Here is an 18,433-nt window from a genome sequence, read left to right on the forward strand (position 1 = left end):
ATATATATATATTTTCATATAGATATCTTTTGTTTGTAAAAATGATAATTATAATAATAATAAAATAATGATAATAATATTAATAATAATAATAATAATAATAATAATAATAATAATAATAATAATAATACTTATAATAATAATAACAATGATAATTAATAAAGAATACTTTTGTTAAAAATATTAATTTTTAAAAATGATAATTTTAATGGTAATACTAATTTTAATATTAATAATTATAATAATAGTACTGATAATAACTATAATAATAATTTTACTAATAATCATAATAATTATATTAATTATAATATACTTATTTTAATAATAATAATGATATTAATGATAATAATAATACTACTTTTTAATACTTTATGCTAATATTTATTAATGATAATAATATTAATCATATAACAACAATAATTAATAATAATAATAATAATAATAATAATAACAACAACAATAATAATAATAATAATAATAATAATAATAATAATAATAATAATAATAATAATAATAATAATAATAATAATAATAATAATATTTATATGAAAAGAAACTACCTTATAAAGCTTTTCTAAAAAAAATGCCCTGAACCGGGCTCAAACCTCCGACCTCTCTTTACCCATCAACACACTAGACCATGGCTCCGCTGCTTACTTTTCTGCTTTAATCTAGACTTTAATTTATAAAAACCCGTATTTTTTGTTTTCTTAAAACCCACTTACAACATGTCTGGCCCAATTGCAAACGATACATGGCCCAAAATAAACTCTAGTAGCCTGCGGCCCAACAGGCCCACGATGCAACCCCTTCAAACCAAACCGTAGCCCAAATATAAACAAGATCATATGGTTTCTTTGTTTCCTGTAATCGTTAATTTGGACATAGAAACCCTACCACTTAATATCAATCATTCGTTTATTTTTATAATCGTTTCTTTTTTTTTATCATCACTCATCATCAGATCATCCTCATTATCTTACTTATTATCATAAACATCATCCTCATCTTAATCATAATCGAACCATTTCATCACCATCGATCACCTTCGAATGATTTCATCATCATCATCATCATCATCATCACATCATCATCGTTTACAGATATGGAAATGTATAGTTACAGCAGCAGTAACACGTAGCAATATACAATGATGATGATGATTATAAAATAGAAACAGAAAGAAAAGGTATGCAGCAGGAGTAATACTCCGGTGGTGTTCTTGGGTTCATGAAAGTGGTGGTTGGGTTCTAATCAAGAAAACAGGAATAATTTATATGCAGGTGGGGTGTATGTGAACCAGGTGATGGTACGATCATGATGATGGTTTTCTAGTGAGTTCATGATAGTGGTTTTCATGGTAACGAAAACAGTAATATCAAAGTGGCGTTGGCTATGGTTTGATTACGGTTTTAAAACGAAAAGAGGGAGAGGGAGTGAAGGTAGAAGGTGGAATGGTGACTAGGGTTGATCGTGGTGGAGGGTGGTGAACCAAAGGTGGTGTTCGTATGAAAACAGGAAAATGAATGGGTGGTTGTGGGTTGTTTACGACAGCAAGTTAGAAACAGACTGCATAGCAGCAGCATTCGAGCAGTAGCAGTAGCTGCAAAGAAGAAGTTGCAACAATGGTAGTTTGATAGAGGTGTTTGATGGCGGTTTTTCAACAAGAGAGAGAGATGGTAGTTTTGTTAGCGTTCAAACAAGAAAACAGAAAAACAGACTCACGATGGTGGTTTGATGAAATGGTGGTGATGGTTGTTTCATGATCTTTGGTGTTTGTTTTGATGGTGTATTCGATGGTGATTGAGTTGGGTATTTACAACAGAAACATAAACAGAATAGTGTAGTGTAGGTATTAGGAAAATCATGAGGTGGTGGATGTGGGTTGAGTCAAAGGTCATACAGTAACATTCGATGGTTCTCTGGTTGTTTAGTTTCGAGCTGCAAACAGGAAGGAGTAGCAGGTAGTTCGAAAGTAGTTGCATCAGATTGATATTAGGGTGGTTTTGGGTTTGGTTGTTCATGATTGATGGTATAGTGATTGTCGATTTAAGAAAAGAAGAAGGAAGGAAGAAACTAAAGGGAATGGGTTGTCGGTTGTGGTGGTTTTGAGGTTCACAAAGAAAGAACCAAAGAAAGAAGAAGAAGATATGGGTTTGATATCTGGCATCCATATATGTCATATAAGATATATACTTCGTAGAATTTTCAAAAGAGAAACACAAACATTAATATTAAATTAATAATAATAATATATAATAATAATTATAATAAACTCATGTGAATGTACATATTGATAACAGTTTAGCAGCCCTCACATTTAACTTATTCTACCGACAGTTTTAACGGACTTTTATATCTTGCCCCGTTGTTCACTCAGTGGCGAATAAAAAGTCTTCAGAAAAATTCCATATTTTTAAATTAACTATATTTATTTATTTTGGTCATTATGGTATAAAATTCAGTCATTAATTTAATAAATAAAAATTACATCAACTGTCTCTCATTTATGGGTAAAATATAAAAAGTGTTAAAATTAAATAATTAGATCCTAAATATACTTTTAATAAGCCTATAACTTATATAACTCATTTTCGGATCACCTTTTATTTTAAAATTACATAAGTTTGAATTTAACTTGCTTAATGTAAATCGAAACATCAAACGAGTATTACAATCATTTAATATTTATTTTATACATTATTTATATATAGAAATATATTTTAAGTAATAATTATTATAAGGAATTTGCTATACATTGCCCTAAGGGCATCACTTAAAGTTTCCAAAAATAACTTGATTCTTTTATTTATTAATTGTGATCATTAAAAACCAAGAATCTCTACCCCTTTAAAATAAGAAATCATCATTTATAACGGAATATTAATAACCATTCTATATGTACGTAAAATATTTTTTTAATTCTTATTTAATTGAAGAATATAAAATTACTTAATGAATTGAAGGGAGCATGATCAAATTTTGATACGACCGAATATATATCAACTTGAAAATATACTTTGTCGACTGACTTGTTGATGTAAGCCATATATTTCAACATATTTTGTCTAAACCCATCTGTATGACATAGGTGATCATCATATTATCCATTATTCATATAAATCAAATATTAGTTCTTCAATCATATAACTAGAAAATATTTGATTTTATTTCGTCACACTTCAAAAATTAAAACTCAAATATTCAAATAAACACAAATTTAACATTTTCATCTAATACTTGGTAGTTAATATAGGATTTAAGCATATGTCTTCGGTAGGTGTAGATGTATTTTGTCGCTCACTAGAAGTTGCAGCATCCAATCCAAAGCCATATTTATAAATCTTACATGTAGGCTTTGTGTGTCCACTTTCCCTACATATAGAGCATCTCTTAGTTGATTTACTCGCTAATTCTTTTCCACCCTTCAAACGTCGTATTTTTGGCCGTCCTTTCGTTTTTGATTTAGGAGGACACAACACATTTTCCCCACTTTGTATCAATTCTTCAATCATAGGTTGGTTGTTAGGAGTGACATCGTTAGACACATCTTTACCGTGTAGTGATTTGCAACACCAATGTAAAGGCAAGTATACCGGTGGAATCTTAAAGCAATCCTTGTATGTCAAAACCCGAAATATATGTCGACAAAGTATACCCCAAAACTCGAAGTTCTTGCAAGTGCACAAGGCTAGACTGCCATCCCATTGTACATTGTGACTTTTATGATTCTCTCCATTAAAGTATTTCACAATAAACTTGTCACCGTCAACTTGATTAATCAAATATTGGCTTGCTCTTTCGAATTCTTCTTGAAACTTCTTAAAAGCAAATGGTGTAAGAATTTTAGAAGCTTGTTCTTCCAAGGGTGATTTCACTTTTATAGAAGCACTTCTTACAGTAGTTAACATTTTAATTTGTGACTCTCCATTCTTTATTTCTTCAACAGCAAGATATATCTAAAATATGAACATATTAGTATTTTAATTATCTTTAACATAAGCTTTAGAAAATACATTATTATCACATTTAAATATACATGTTATATAAACTAAAGACAAAAAAAGGTATTGATTTGCAAACCTGTCTAACAAAATCTTTCAAGCTTGTATGTGATGAAACAAACTTTTTGATGAATCCATTTACGCTTTCAGATCTACTAGTAGATACCATGCCTCCAAAAAAATAGTCACGTAGGTATGCCGGCGCCCAAGACTTTCTTATTTTGTATAAACCTATGACATGTTTATTATTAACTAAATTGTACTTGCTAATGACTGAAGACCAATGATACTCAAACTCTTCAATTGAGTTCATTCTATAAACCTTGTAAAAATCAGCACACCAACTTTGATACTCGGTACGAAGAAGAGCCGTAAACCAAGAACTAAACTTTCCGGTGATATGCCATATACAATAGCTATGTTTTGTAGTTGGCATTTCGATAGCAATTGCTTCAGACATCCATTGATCTTGGTCGGTAATTATGGCTTTTGGTGGTTTCTTCATTATCATCACAAAAGTCTGCAACTCAAATCAAGCTATAAAGTGTTAGCAACATAGAGCACCTAGCTTAATGTATTAATATATATATATATATATATATATATATATATATATATATATATATATATATATATATATATATATATAGTCTTACGTTCATCAACCAGCTAAAAGTATGTTTTGTCTCGTTACGAAGAAGTGCACTTCCAAATAAAACCGTCTTTCCATGATTATTGATGCCCACGAAAAGAGCACAAGGCATATCATACGCATTAACCTTGTATGTAGTATCAAAAGCAACTACGTCACCATAGTTAACATACCAATCAAAGCTTTCAGAATGACACCAAAATATGTTTTCTAATCTTTTTTCTTCATCAATAGTGTAAACATATTGAAAGTTGTCATTTTCTTCTTTTAAACTTTTCATATGATTAATAAGGCTCATAGCATCAGTATCTCCAAGTTTGTTTTTAACTTTAGTAAATAAGTTACGGACATCTTTTTCAAAGAATGAAAGATCTCCGTGTTTGACCTGCTTTTGGAGCTCCATAACTCGAATAATTTGTCGGACATTAAGTTCGGCTTCTTTATATAAGAGTATTTGATCCTCATCCTCTGAAGTGATGATGCGGTTAACTGGAAGAAAACGCATCTCCTCTTTGGATAATAGTTCGTGATTGTGATCCTTAATAAATTTTGTAACATGCCATTCTTCCGGAAATATATCACAACTTTTTTTCAATGTAAGGCGCACATGAGCATTGCACCCACATCTCATCGACCCCCTATTTCTTTGATCTTTTGAAGGATCAAATGCTTTTGGTGACCTTTTCCCTCCACGATGACAATAAATGTCACGTCTTACAAACTTATCTTTTTTTTTCTCGGACCGATCCTTGCGAATTGCAAAACCATGTTGCATGGCATAATTTTTATAAAATAAATGTGCTTCTTCAAAGTTTGAGAATGCTTGACCAACAAAAGGTTCATTCTCTAAAGTTTCATCGTGTTCTTCATTTGGAATTTGGTTCAAATCCAAATTAATCATGATAAAAATTTTCTACAACATCGTAAATAGAAATAAATGAATAACAATTAACTAATTAATAACAAATTACATAAACAAATTAGAAAGGCAGTGATAAAAATTCATGGCAAAATAATCATGGTATTAGAATACAAGCATCTAACTTTATACTAAATAACGACGTACAAAAAAATGGTACTATTATGACAAATAAAGATTGAAGATGTAATGCAAAAATAAAAGTGTTACCTATGTGGAGGAGATGAATCTATATTCCGAATGACTGATTCAATCCTTGTGTAGTGTAAAAATTAAGTTAGCTACTCACTCTTACTCTGATGAAGTTGAAGATTTATATGCGACTACATCACTAATATAATTAAGTCTAAAATTGTGTTTGATATTTTCATTTATTAATGATGATTTTCTATTAATATTGTGAATAATATAATAATAAAAATTTCGATATGATACCCCGTAAATCTTCCAGTCGTATCGAAATTTGATCATGTTCTTCAATTCATTGAGTAATTTTATATTCTTAAATTAAAAATAGGAAGTGAAAAATATTTAAACTATTATACATATAGAATGGTTATTAATATTCCGTTATAAATGGTAGAGATTCTTGGTTCTTAATGATCACAATTAATAAATAAAATGAAATGTCCCGTTCTTATTGATTAAAAACGTTCCATATTAATTGATTTCGTTGCGAGGTTTTGACCTCTATATGAGACGTTTTTCAAAGACTGCATTCATTTTTAAACAAACCATAACCTTTATTTCATCAATAAAGGTTTAAAAAGCTTTACGTAGATTATCAAATAATGATAATCTAAAATATCCTGTTTACACACGACCATTACATAATGGTTTACAATACAAATATGTTACAACAAAATAAGTTTCTTGAATGCAGTTTTTACACAATATCATACAAGCATGGACTCCAAATCTTGTCCTTATTTAAGTATGCGACAGCGGAAGCTCTTAATAATCACCTGAGAATAAACATGCTTAAAACGTCAACAAAAATGTTGGTGAGTTATAGGTTTAACCTATATATATCAAATCGTAACAATAGACCACAAGATTTCATATTTCAATACACATCCCATACATAGAGATAAAAATCATTCATATGGTGAACACCTGGTAACCGACAATAACAAGATGCATATATAAGAATATCCCCATCATTCCGGGACACCCTTCGGATATGATATAAATTTCGAAGTACTAAAGCATCCGGTACTTTGGATGGGGTTTGTTAGGCCCAATAGATCTATCTTTAGGATTCGCGTCAATTAGGGTGTCTGTTCCCTAATTCTTAGATTACCAGACTTAATAAAAAGGGGCATATTCGATTTCGATAATTCAACCATAGAATGTAGTTTCACGTACTTGTGTCTATTTTGTAAATCATTTATAAAACCTGCATGTATTCTCATCCCAAAAATATTAGATTTTAAAAGTGGGACTATAACTCACTTTCACAGATTTTTACTTCGTCGGGAAGTAAGACTTGGCCACTGGTTGATTCACGAACCTATAACAATATATACATATATATCAAAGTATGTTCAAAATATATTTACAACACTTTTAATATATTTTGATGTTTTAAGTTTATTAAGTCAGCTGTCCTCGTTAGTAACCTACAACTAGTTGTCCACAGTTAGATGTACAGAAATAAATCAATAAATATTATCTTGAATCAATCCACGACCCAGTGTATACGTATCTCAGTATTGATCACAACTCAAACTATATATATTTTGGAATCAACCTCAACCCTGTATAGCTAACTCCAACATTCACATATAGAGTGTCTATGGTTGTTCCGAAATATATATAGGTGTGTCGACATGATAGGTCGAAACATTGTATACGTGTCTATGGTATCTCAAGATTACATAATATATAATACAAGTTGATTAAGTTATGGTTGGAATAAATTTGTTACCAATTTTCACGTAGCTAAAATGAGAAAAATTATCCAATCTTGTTTTACCCATAACTTCTTCATTTTAAATCCGTTTTGAGTGAATCAAATTGCTATGGTTTCATATTGAACTCTATTTTATGAATCTAAACAGAAAAAGTATAGGTTTATAGTCGGAAAAATAAGTTACAAGTCGTTTTTGTAAAGGTAGTCATTTCAGTCGAAAGAACGACGTCTAGATGACCATTTTAGAAAACATACTTCCACTTTGAGTTTAACCATAATTTTTGGATATAGTTTCATGTTCATAATAAAAATCATTTTCTCTGAATAACAACTTTTAAATCAAAGTTTATCATAGTTTTTAATTAACTAACCCAAAACAGCCCGCGGTGTTACTACGACGGCGTAAATCCGGTTTTACGGTGTTTTTCGTGTTTCCAGGTTTTAAATCATTAAGTTAGCATATCATATAGATATAGAACATGTGTTTAGTTGATTTTAAAAGTCAAGTTAGAAGGATTAACTTTTGTTTGCGAACAAGTTTAGAATTAACTAAACTATGTTCTAGTGATTACAAGTTTAAACCTTCGAATAAGATAGCTTTATATGTATGAATCGAATGATGTTATGAACATCATTACTACCTTAAGTTCCTTGGATGAACCTACTGGAAAAGAGAAAAATGGATCTAGCTTCAATGGATCCTTGGATGGCTCAAAGTTCTTGAAGCAAAATCATGACACGAAAACAAGTTCAAGTAAGATCATCACTTGAAATAAGATTGTTATAGTTATAGAAATTGAACCAAAGTTTGAATATGATTATTACCTTGTATTAGAATGATAACCTACTGTAAGAAACAAAGATTTCTTGAGGTTGGATGATCACCTTACAAGATTGGAAGTGAGCTAGCAAACTTGAAAGTATTCTTGATTTTATGAAACTAGAACTTTTGGAATTTATGAAGAACACTTAGAACTTGAAGATAGAACTTGAGAGAGTTCAATTAGATGAAGAAAATTGAAGAATGAAAGTGTTTTTAGGTGTTTTTGGTCGTTGGTGTATGGATTAGATATAAAGGATATGTAATTTTGTTTTCATGTAAATAAGTCATGAATGATTACTCATATTTTTGTAATCTTATGAGATATTTCATGCTAGTTGCCAAATGATGGTTCCCACATGTGTTAGGTGACTCACATGGGCTGCTAAGAGCTGATCATTGGAGTGTATATACCAATAGTACATACATCTAAAAGCTGTGTATTGTACGAGTACGAATACGGGTGCATACGAGTAGAATTGTTGATGAAACCGAACGAGAATGTAATTGTAAGCATTTTTGTTAAGTAGAAGTATTTTGATAAGTGTATTGAAGTCTTTCAAAAGTGTATAAATACATATTAAAACACTACATGTATATACATTTTAACTGAGTCGTTAAGTCATCGTTAGTCGTTACATGTAAGTGTTGTTTTAAAACCTTTAGGTTAACGATCTTGTTAAATGTTGTTAACCCAATGTTTATAATAACAAAAGAGATTTTAAATTATTATATTATCATGATATTATGATGTACGAATATCTCTTAATATGATATATATACATTAAATGTCGTTACAACGATAAACGTTACATATATGTCTCGTTTCAAAATCATTAAGTTAGTAGTCTTGTTTTTACATATGTAGTTCATTGTTAATATAATTAATGATATGTTTACTTATCATAATATCATGTTAACTATATATATAACCATATATATGTCATCATATAGTTTTTTTACAAGTTTTAACGTTCGTGAATCACCGGTCAACTTGGGTGGTCAATTGTCTATATGAAACCTATTTCAATTAATCAAGTCTTAACAAGTTTGATTGCTTAACATGTTGGAAACATTTAATCATGTAAACATCAATCTCAATTAATATATATAAACATGGAAAAGTTCGGGTCACTACAGTACCTACCCGTTAAATAAATTTCGTCCCGAAATTTTAAGCTGTTGAAGGTGTTGACGAATCTTCTGGAAATAGATGCGGGTATTTCTTCTTCATCTGATCTTCATGCTCCCAGGTGAACTCGGGTCCTCTACGAGCATTCCATCGAACCTTAACAATTGGTATCTTGTTTTGCTTAAGTCTTTTAACCTCACGATCCATTATTTCGACGGGTTCTTCGATGAATTGAAGTTTTTCGTTGATTTGGATTTCATCTAACGGAATAGTGAGATCTTCTTTAGCAAAACATTTCTTTAAATTCGAGACGTGGAAAGTGTTATGTACAGCCGCGAGTTGTTGAGGTAACTCAAGTCGGTAAGCTACTGGTCCGACACGATCAATAATCTTGAATGGTCCAATATACCTTGGATTTAATTTCCCTCGTTTACCAAATCGAACAACGCCTTTCCAAGGTGCAACTTTAAGCATGACCATCTCTCCAATTTCAAATTCTATATCTTTTCTTTTAATGTCAGCGTAGCTCTTTTGTCGACTTTGGGCGGTTTTCAACCGTTGTTGAATTTGGATGATCTTCTCGGTAGTTTCTTGTATAATCTCCGGACCCGTAATCTGTCTATCCCCCACTTCACTCCAACAAATTGGAGACCTGCACTTTCTACCATAAAGTGCTTCAAACGGCGCCATCTCAATGCTTGAATGGTAGCTGTTGTTGTAGGAAAATTCTGCTAACGGTAGATGTCGATCCCAACTGTTTCCGAAATCAATAACACATGCTCATAGCATGTCTTCAAGCGTTTGTATCGTCCTTTCGCTCTGCCCATCAGTTTGTGGATGATAGGCAGTACTCATGTCTAGACGAGTTCCTAATGCTTGCTGTAATGTCTGCCAGAATCTTGAAATAAATCTGCCATCCCTATCAGAGATAATAGAGATTGGTATTCCATGTCTGGAGACGACTTCCTTCAAATACAGTCGTGCTAACTTCTCCATCTTGTCATCTTCTCTTATTGGTAGGAAGTGTGCTGATTTGGTGAGACGATCAACTATTACCCAAATAGTATCAAAACCACTTGCAGTCCTTGGCAATTTAGTGATGAAATCCATGGTAATGTTTTCCCATTTCCATTCCGGGATTTCGGGTTGTTGAAGTAGACCTGATGGTTTCTGATGCTCAGCTTTGACCTTAGAACACGTCAAACATTCTCCTACGTATTTAGCAACATCGGCTTTCATACCCGGCCACCAAAAATGTTTCTTGAGATCCTTGTACATCTTCCCCGTTCCAGGATGTATTGAGTATCTGGTTTTATGAGCTTCTCTAAGTACCATTTCTCTCATATCTCCAAATTTTGGTACCCAAATCCTTTCAGCCCTATACCGGGTTCCGTCTTCCCGAATATTAAGATGTTTCTCCGATCCTTTGGGTATTTCATCCTTTAAATTTCCCTCTTTTAAAACTCCTTGTTGCGCCTCCTTTATTTGAGTAGTAATGTTATTATGAATCATTATATTCATAGATTTTACTCGAATGGGTTCTCTATCCTTCCTGCTCAAGGCATCGGCTACCACATTTGCCTTCCCCGGGTGGTAACGAATCTCAAAATCGTAATCATTCAATAATTCAATCCACCTACGCTGCCTCATATTCAGTTGTTTCTGATTAAATATGTGTTGAAGACTTTTGTGGTCGGTATATATAATACTTTTGACCCCATATAAGTAGTGCCTCCAACTCTTTAATGCAAAAACAACCGCGCCTAATTCTAAATCATGCGTCGTATAATTTTGCTCGTGAATCTTCAATTGTCTAGATGCATAAGCAATCACCTTCGTTCGTTGCATTAATACACAACCGAGACCTTGCTTTGATGCGTCACAATAAATCACAAAATCATCATTCCCTTCAGGCAATGACAATATAGGTGCCGTAGTTAGCTTTTTCTTCAATAACTGAAACGCTTTCTCTTGTTCATCCTTCCATTCAAATTTCTTCCCTTTATGCGTTAATGCAGTCAAGGGTTTTGCTATTCTGGAAAAGTCTTGGATGAACCTTCTGTAGTAACCAGCTAGTCCTAAAAACTGGCGTATGTGTTTCGGAGTTTTCGGGGTTTCCCACTTTTCAACAGTTTCTATCTTTGCCGGATCCACCTTAATACCTTCTTTGTTCACTATGTGACCGAGGAATTGAACTTCTTCCAACCAAAATGCACACTTTGAAAACTTAGCGTACAATTCTTCCTTCCTCAATACTTCTAACACTTTTCTCAAATGTTCACCGTGTTCTTGGTCATTCTTTGAGTAAATAAGTATGTCATCAATGAAAACAATGACAAACTTGTCAAGGTATGGTCCACACACTCGGTTCATAAGGTCCATGAACACAGCTGGTGCATTAGTTAAACCAAACGGCATGACCATAAACTCGTAATGACCGTAACGTGTTCTGAAAGCAGTCTTTGGAATATCATCTTCTTTCACCCGCATTTGATGATACCCGGAACGTAAGTCAATCTTTGAATAAACAGACGAGCCTTGTAGTTGATCAAATAAGTCGTCGATTCTCGGTAGTGGGTAGCGGTTCTTGATGGTAAGTTTGTTCAACTCTCGGTAGTCGATACACAACCTGAATGTACCATCTTTCTTCTTGACAAACAAAACAGGAGCTCCCCACGGTGATGTGCTTGGTCGAATGAAACCACGCTCTAAAAGTTCTTGTAATTGGCTTTGCAGTTCTTTCATCTCGCTGGGTGCGAGTCTGTAAGGAGCACGAGCTATTGGTGCAGCTCCTGGTACAAGATCTATTTGAAATTCAACGGATCGATGTGGGGGTAATCCCGGTAATTCTTTCGGAAATACATCGGGAAATTCTTTTGCAATGGGAACATCATTGATGCTCTTTTCTTCAGTTTGTACTTTCTCGACGTGTGCTAGAACAGCATAGCAACCTTTTCTTATTAGTTTTTGTGCCTTCAAATTACTAATAAGATGTAGCTTCGTGTTGCCCTTTTCTCCGTACACCATTAAGGGTTTTCCTTTTTCTCGTATAATGCGAATTGCATTTTTGTAACAAACGATCTCCGCTTTCACTTCTTTCAACCAGTCCATACCGATTATCACATCAAAACTCCCTAACTCTACTGGTATCAAATCAATCTTAAATGTTTCGCTAACCAGTTTAATTTCTCGATTCCGACATATATTATCTGCTGAAATTAATTTACCATTTGCTAATTCGAGTAAAAATTTACTATCCAAAGGCGTCAATGGACAACTTAATTTAGCACAAAAATCTCTACTCATATAGCTTCTATCCGCACCCGAATCAAATAAAACGTAAGCAGATTTATTGTCAATAAGAAACGTACCCGTAACAAGCTCCGGGTCTTCCTGTGCCTCTACCGCATTAATATTGAAAACTCTTCCACGGCCTTGTCCATTCGTGTTCTCCTGGTTCGGGCAATTTCTAATAATGTGGCCTGGTTTTCCACATTTATAACAAACTACATTGGCATAACTTGCTCCGACACTACTTGCTCCGCCATTACTCGTTCCGACACCATTTGTTCCTTTCGTTCTATTAACTCCTGGTCCGTAGACATCACACTTCGCCGCGCTATGACCATTTCTTTTACACTTGTTGCAAAATTTGGTGCAGAACCCCGAGTGATACTTTTCACACCTTTGGCATAGCGGTTTCTGATTGTTGTTGTTGTTGCGGTTATTATTGTTGTTAAGATGATTGTTGTAGTTGCTGTTGTTGTTGTTGTTGTTGGGCCGTTTGTTGTAGTTGCGATTGATGTTGCGATTGTTGGGATAATTGTTGCGATTATTGTTGTAATTGCTGTTGTTGTTGTATTGGTGATTCTTATCACCGTTTTCCTCCCACTTTCTTTTGACTTGCTTCACATTGGCCTCTTCAGCAGTCTGTTCTTTAATTCTTTCTTCAATCTGGTTCACTAGTTTGTGAGCCATTCTACATGCCTGTTGTATGGAGGCGGGCTCGTGTGAACTTATATCTTCTTGGATTCTTTCCGGTAATCCTTTCACAAACGCGTCGATCTTCTCTTCCTCATCTTCGAATGCTCCCGGACACAATAGGCACAATTCTGTGAATCGTCTTTCGTACGTGGTAATATCAAATCCTTGGGTTCGTAACCCTCTAAGTTCTGTCTTGAGCTTATTGACCTCGGTTCTGGGACGGTACTTCTCGTTCATCAAGTGCTTGAATGCTGACCACGGTAGTGCGTACGCATCATCTTGTCCCACTTGCTCTAGATAGGTATTCCACCATGTTAACGCAGAACCTGTGAAGGTATGCGTAGCGTACTTCACTTTGTCCTCTTCAGTACACTTACTTATGGCAAACACCGATTCAACCTTCTCGGTCAACCGTTTCAATCCGATCGGTCCTTCGGTTCCATCAAATTCCAAAGGTTTGCAGGCAGTGAATTCTTTGTAGGTGCATCCTACACGATTTCCTGTACTGCTAGATCCAAGGTTATTGTTGGTATGTAGCGCAGCCTGTACTGCGGCTATGTTTGAAGCTAGAAAAGTACGGAATTCCTCTTCATTCATATTCACGGTGTGTCGAGTAGTCGGTGCCATTTCCTTCAAAATAGTTAAATGGAACAAGTTAATCATACAGAATATTAAGAGTAGTTAATAGTATTTCGTAGCATAATATGAACTCATTTATAAAAGCTTTTTCTTCATATTAGCGTTTTATAAGTTTAAATTCGGGTAGTACCTACCCGTTAAGTTCATACTTAGTAGCTAATATACAATTCAACTACTACAATTCTATATGAAAAACTGATTATAATAATATTTCGCGTTCAAACTTTTATACAATATTTTACAAACTTACAATACCGTTTATTTTACATAAAGCATGAAATATAGCACACAATAACTTTGATACAAGATAGTTGTGAAGACAATTCTAGCTAGTACACAAGTCGTTCAGCAAAGGCAATAAATACACGTAATTCATACGTCCAGAAACAAGTCATGCATTCTGGTTTTATTAGGACTACTTCCCATCCTTGGTCTTGTGCAACATAACCGTTATGGCCGTTGATAAGACAGCGTGTTGTAACGTCATCAAAGGGACGAGGGTTACGTAATGTCCAACAGTCCCGTAATAATCTAAAAACCTCATTTCTTACCCCAATTACCGACTCCGTCACTTGTGGAAACGTTTTGTTTAATAGTTGTAGCCCGATGTTCTTGTTCTCACTTTGGTGAGAAGCGAACATTACTAATCCGTAAGCATAACATGCTTCTTTATGTTGCATGTTAGCCGCTTTTTCTAAATCACGAAGTCCAATATTCGGATATATTGAGTCAAAATAATTTCTTAACCCGTTGCGTAAAATAGCATTTGGGTTCCCCGCAATATATGCGTCAAAGTAAACACATCGTAACTTATGGGTTTCCCAATGTGATATCCCCCATCTTTCAAACGAAAGTCTCTTATAAACCAAGACATTCTTGGAACGTTCTTCGAATGTCTTACAAACTGATCTCGCCTTAAATAGTTGTGCCGAAGAATTCTGGCCGACTCTAGACAAGATTTCATCAATCATGTCTCCGGGTAGGTCTCTTAAAATATTGGGTCGTCTATCCATTTTGTGTTTTTAAACTGTAAAATAGACAAGAGTTAGATTCATAAAAAAATACTTATTAATACAAGCAATTTTTACATATATCATAAAGCATAAGAACACTATATTACATATATTACACCACACGAATACAACTATCTTATTCCGACTCGCTCGTTTCTTCTTCTTCGGTTTTGGTTCGTTTTGCCAAGTTTCTAGGGATATATGATGTTCCCCTAATACGAGCCGTCGTTGTCCACATTGGTTTAGAAAAACCTGGTGGTTTAGAGGTTCCCGGGTCATTGTTACAACTTAAGGACTTCGGAGGTTGACGATACATATAAAGTTCATCGGGGTTGGAATTAGATTTCTCTATTTTTATGCCCTTTCCCTTATTATTTTTTTTGCCTTTTTAAATTCAGTTGGGGTAATTTCTATAACATCATCGGAATTCTCGTCGGAATCCGATTCATCGGAGAATTGGTAATCCTCCCAATATTTTGCTTCCTTGGCGGAAACACCATTGACCATAATTAACTTTGGTCGGTTGGTTGAGGATTTTCTTTTACTTAACCGTTTTATTATTTCCCCCACCGGTTCTATTTCTTCATCTGGTTCCGATTCTTCTTCCGGTTCCGATTGTTCTTCCGGTTCCGACTCTTCTTCCGGTTCCTCTTCGGGAACTTGTGAATCAGTCCACAAATTATTCCAATTTACATTTGACTCTTCATTATTATTAGGTGAGTCAATGGGACTTGTTCTAGAGGTAGACATCTATCACATAATATCAAACACGTTAAGAGATTAATATATCACATAATATTCATATGTTAAAAATATATAGTTTCCAACAAAAATGTTAAGCAATCATTTTTAAAGAAAACACGGTCGAAGTCCAGACTCACTAATGCATCCTAACAAACTCGATAAGACACACTAATGCAAATTTTCTGGTTCTCTAAGACCAACGCTCTGATACCAACTGAAATGTCCCGTTCTTATTGATTAAAAACGTTCCATATTAATTGATTTCGTTGCGAGGTTTTGACCTCTATATGAGACGTTTTTCAAAGACTGCATTCATTTTTAAACAAACCATAACCTTTATTTCATCAATAAAGGTTTAAAAAGCTTTACGTAGATTATCAAATAATGATAATCTAAAATATCCTGTTTACACACGACCATTACATAATGGTTTACAATACAAATATGTTACAACAAAATAAGTTTCTTGAATGCAGTTTTTACACAATATCATACAAGCATGGACTCCAAATCTTGTCCTTATTTAAGTATGCGACAGCGGAAGCTCTTAATAATCACCTGAGAATAAACATGCTTAAAACGTCAACAAAAATGTTGGTGAGTTATAGGTTTAACCTATATATATCAAATCGTAACAATAGACCACAAGATTTCATATTTCAATACACATCCCATACATAGAGATAAAAATCATTCATATGGTGAACACCTGGTAACCGACAATAACAAGATGCATATATAAGAATATCCCCATCATTCCGGGACACCCTTCGGATATGATATAAATTTCGAAGTACTAAAGCATCCGGTACTTTGGATGGGGTTTGTTAGGCCCAATAGATCTATCTTTAGGATTCGCGTCAATTAGGGTGTCTGTTCCCTAATTCTTAGATTACCAGACTTAATAAAAAGGGGCATATTCGATTTCGATAATTCAACCATAGAATGTAGTTTCACGTACTTGTGTCTATTTTGTAAATCATTTATAAAACCTGCATGTATTCTCATCCCAAAAATATTAGATTTTAAAAGTGGGACTATAACTCACTTTCACAGATTTTTACTTCGTCGGGAAGTAAGACTTGGCCACTGGTTGATTCACGAACCTATAACAATATATACATATATATCAAAGTATGTTCAAAATATATTTACAACACTTTTAATATATTTTGATGTTTTAAGTTTATTAAGTCAGCTGTCCTCGTTAGTAACCTACAACTAGTTGTCCACAGTTAGATGTACAGAAATAAATCAATAAATATTATCTTGAATCAATCCACGACCCAGTGTATACGTATCTCAGTATTGATCACAACTCAAACTATATATATTTTGGAATCAACCTCAACCCTGTATAGCTAACTCCAACATTCACATATAGAGTGTCTATGGTTGTTCCGAAATATATATAGATGTGTCGACATGATAGGTCGAAACATTGTATACGTGTCTATGGTATCTCAAGATTACATAATATATAATACAAGTTGATTAAGTTATGGTTGGAATAAATTTGTTACCAATTTTCACGTAGCTAAAATGAGAAAAATTATCCAATCTTGTTTTACCCATAACTTCTTCATTTTAAATCCGTTTTGAGTGAATCAAATTGCTATGGTTTCATATTGAACTCTATTTTATGAATCTAAACAGAAAAAGTATAGGTTTATAGTCGGAAAAATAAGTTACAAGTCGTTTTTGTAAAGGTAGTCATTTCAGTCGAAAGAACGACGTCTAGATGACCATTTTAGAAAACATACTTCCACTTTGAGTTTAACCATAATTTTTGGATATAGTTTCATGTTCATAATAAAAATCATTTTTCTCTGAATAACAACTTTTAAATCAAAGTTTATCATAGTTTTTAATTAACTAACCCAAAACAGCCCGCGGTGTTACTACGACGGCGTAAATCCGGTTTTACGGTGTTTTTCGTGTTTCCAGGTTTTAAATCATTAAGTTAGCATATCATATAGATATAGAACATGTGTTTAGTTGATTTTAAAAGTCAAGTTAGAAGGATTAACTTTTGTTTGCGAACAAGTTTAGAATTAACTAAACTATGTTCTAGTGATTACAAGTTTAAACCTTCGAATAAGATAGCTTTATATGTATGAATCGAATGATGTTATGAACATCATTACTACCTTAAGTTCCTTGGATGAACCTACTGGAAAAGAGAAAAATGGATCTAGCTTCAATGGATCCTTGGATGGCTCAAAGTTCTTGAAGCAAAATCATGACACGAAAACAAGTTCAAGTAAGATCATCACTTGAAATAAGATTGTTATAGTTATAGAAATTGAACCAAAGTTTGAATATGATTATTACCTTGTATTAGAATGATAACCTACTGTAAGAAACAAAGATTTCTTGAGGTTGGATGATCACCTTACAAGATTGGAAGTGAGCTAGCAAACTTGAAAGTATTCTTGATTTTATGAAACTAGAACTTTTGGAATTTATGAAGAACACTTAGAACTTGAAGATAGAACTTGAGAGAGTTCAATTAGATGAAGAAAATTGAAGAATGAAAGTGTTTTTAGGTGTTTTTGGTCGTTGGTGTATGGATTAGATATAAAGGATATGTAATTTTGTTTTCATGTAA

General features: G+C 33.4%; 1 protein-coding gene across 1 annotated transcript; it reads right to left on the minus strand.

Moving 5' to 3' along the window:
• Positions 1–3,233: 3,233 nt before the first annotated feature.
• On the minus strand, positions 3,234–5,557 carry LOC139859478 (protein FAR1-RELATED SEQUENCE 11-like). The gene is made up of 3 exons (XM_071848265.1): positions 4,661–5,557; positions 4,084–4,524; positions 3,234–3,959 (listed from the first exon to the last, which is right to left on the minus strand). Exons 1-3 carry the CDS (start codon positions 5,555–5,557, stop codon positions 3,234–3,236), a joined length of 2,064 nt encoding a protein of 687 aa, XP_071704366.1.
• Positions 5,558–18,433: the final 12,876 nt, after the last annotated feature.

This window comes from Rutidosis leptorrhynchoides, chromosome 7 (assembly GCF_046630445.1).
Source record: "Rutidosis leptorrhynchoides isolate AG116_Rl617_1_P2 chromosome 7, CSIRO_AGI_Rlap_v1, whole genome shotgun sequence".
Classification (NCBI taxonomy): Eukaryota; Viridiplantae; Streptophyta; class Magnoliopsida; order Asterales; family Asteraceae; genus Rutidosis; species Rutidosis leptorrhynchoides.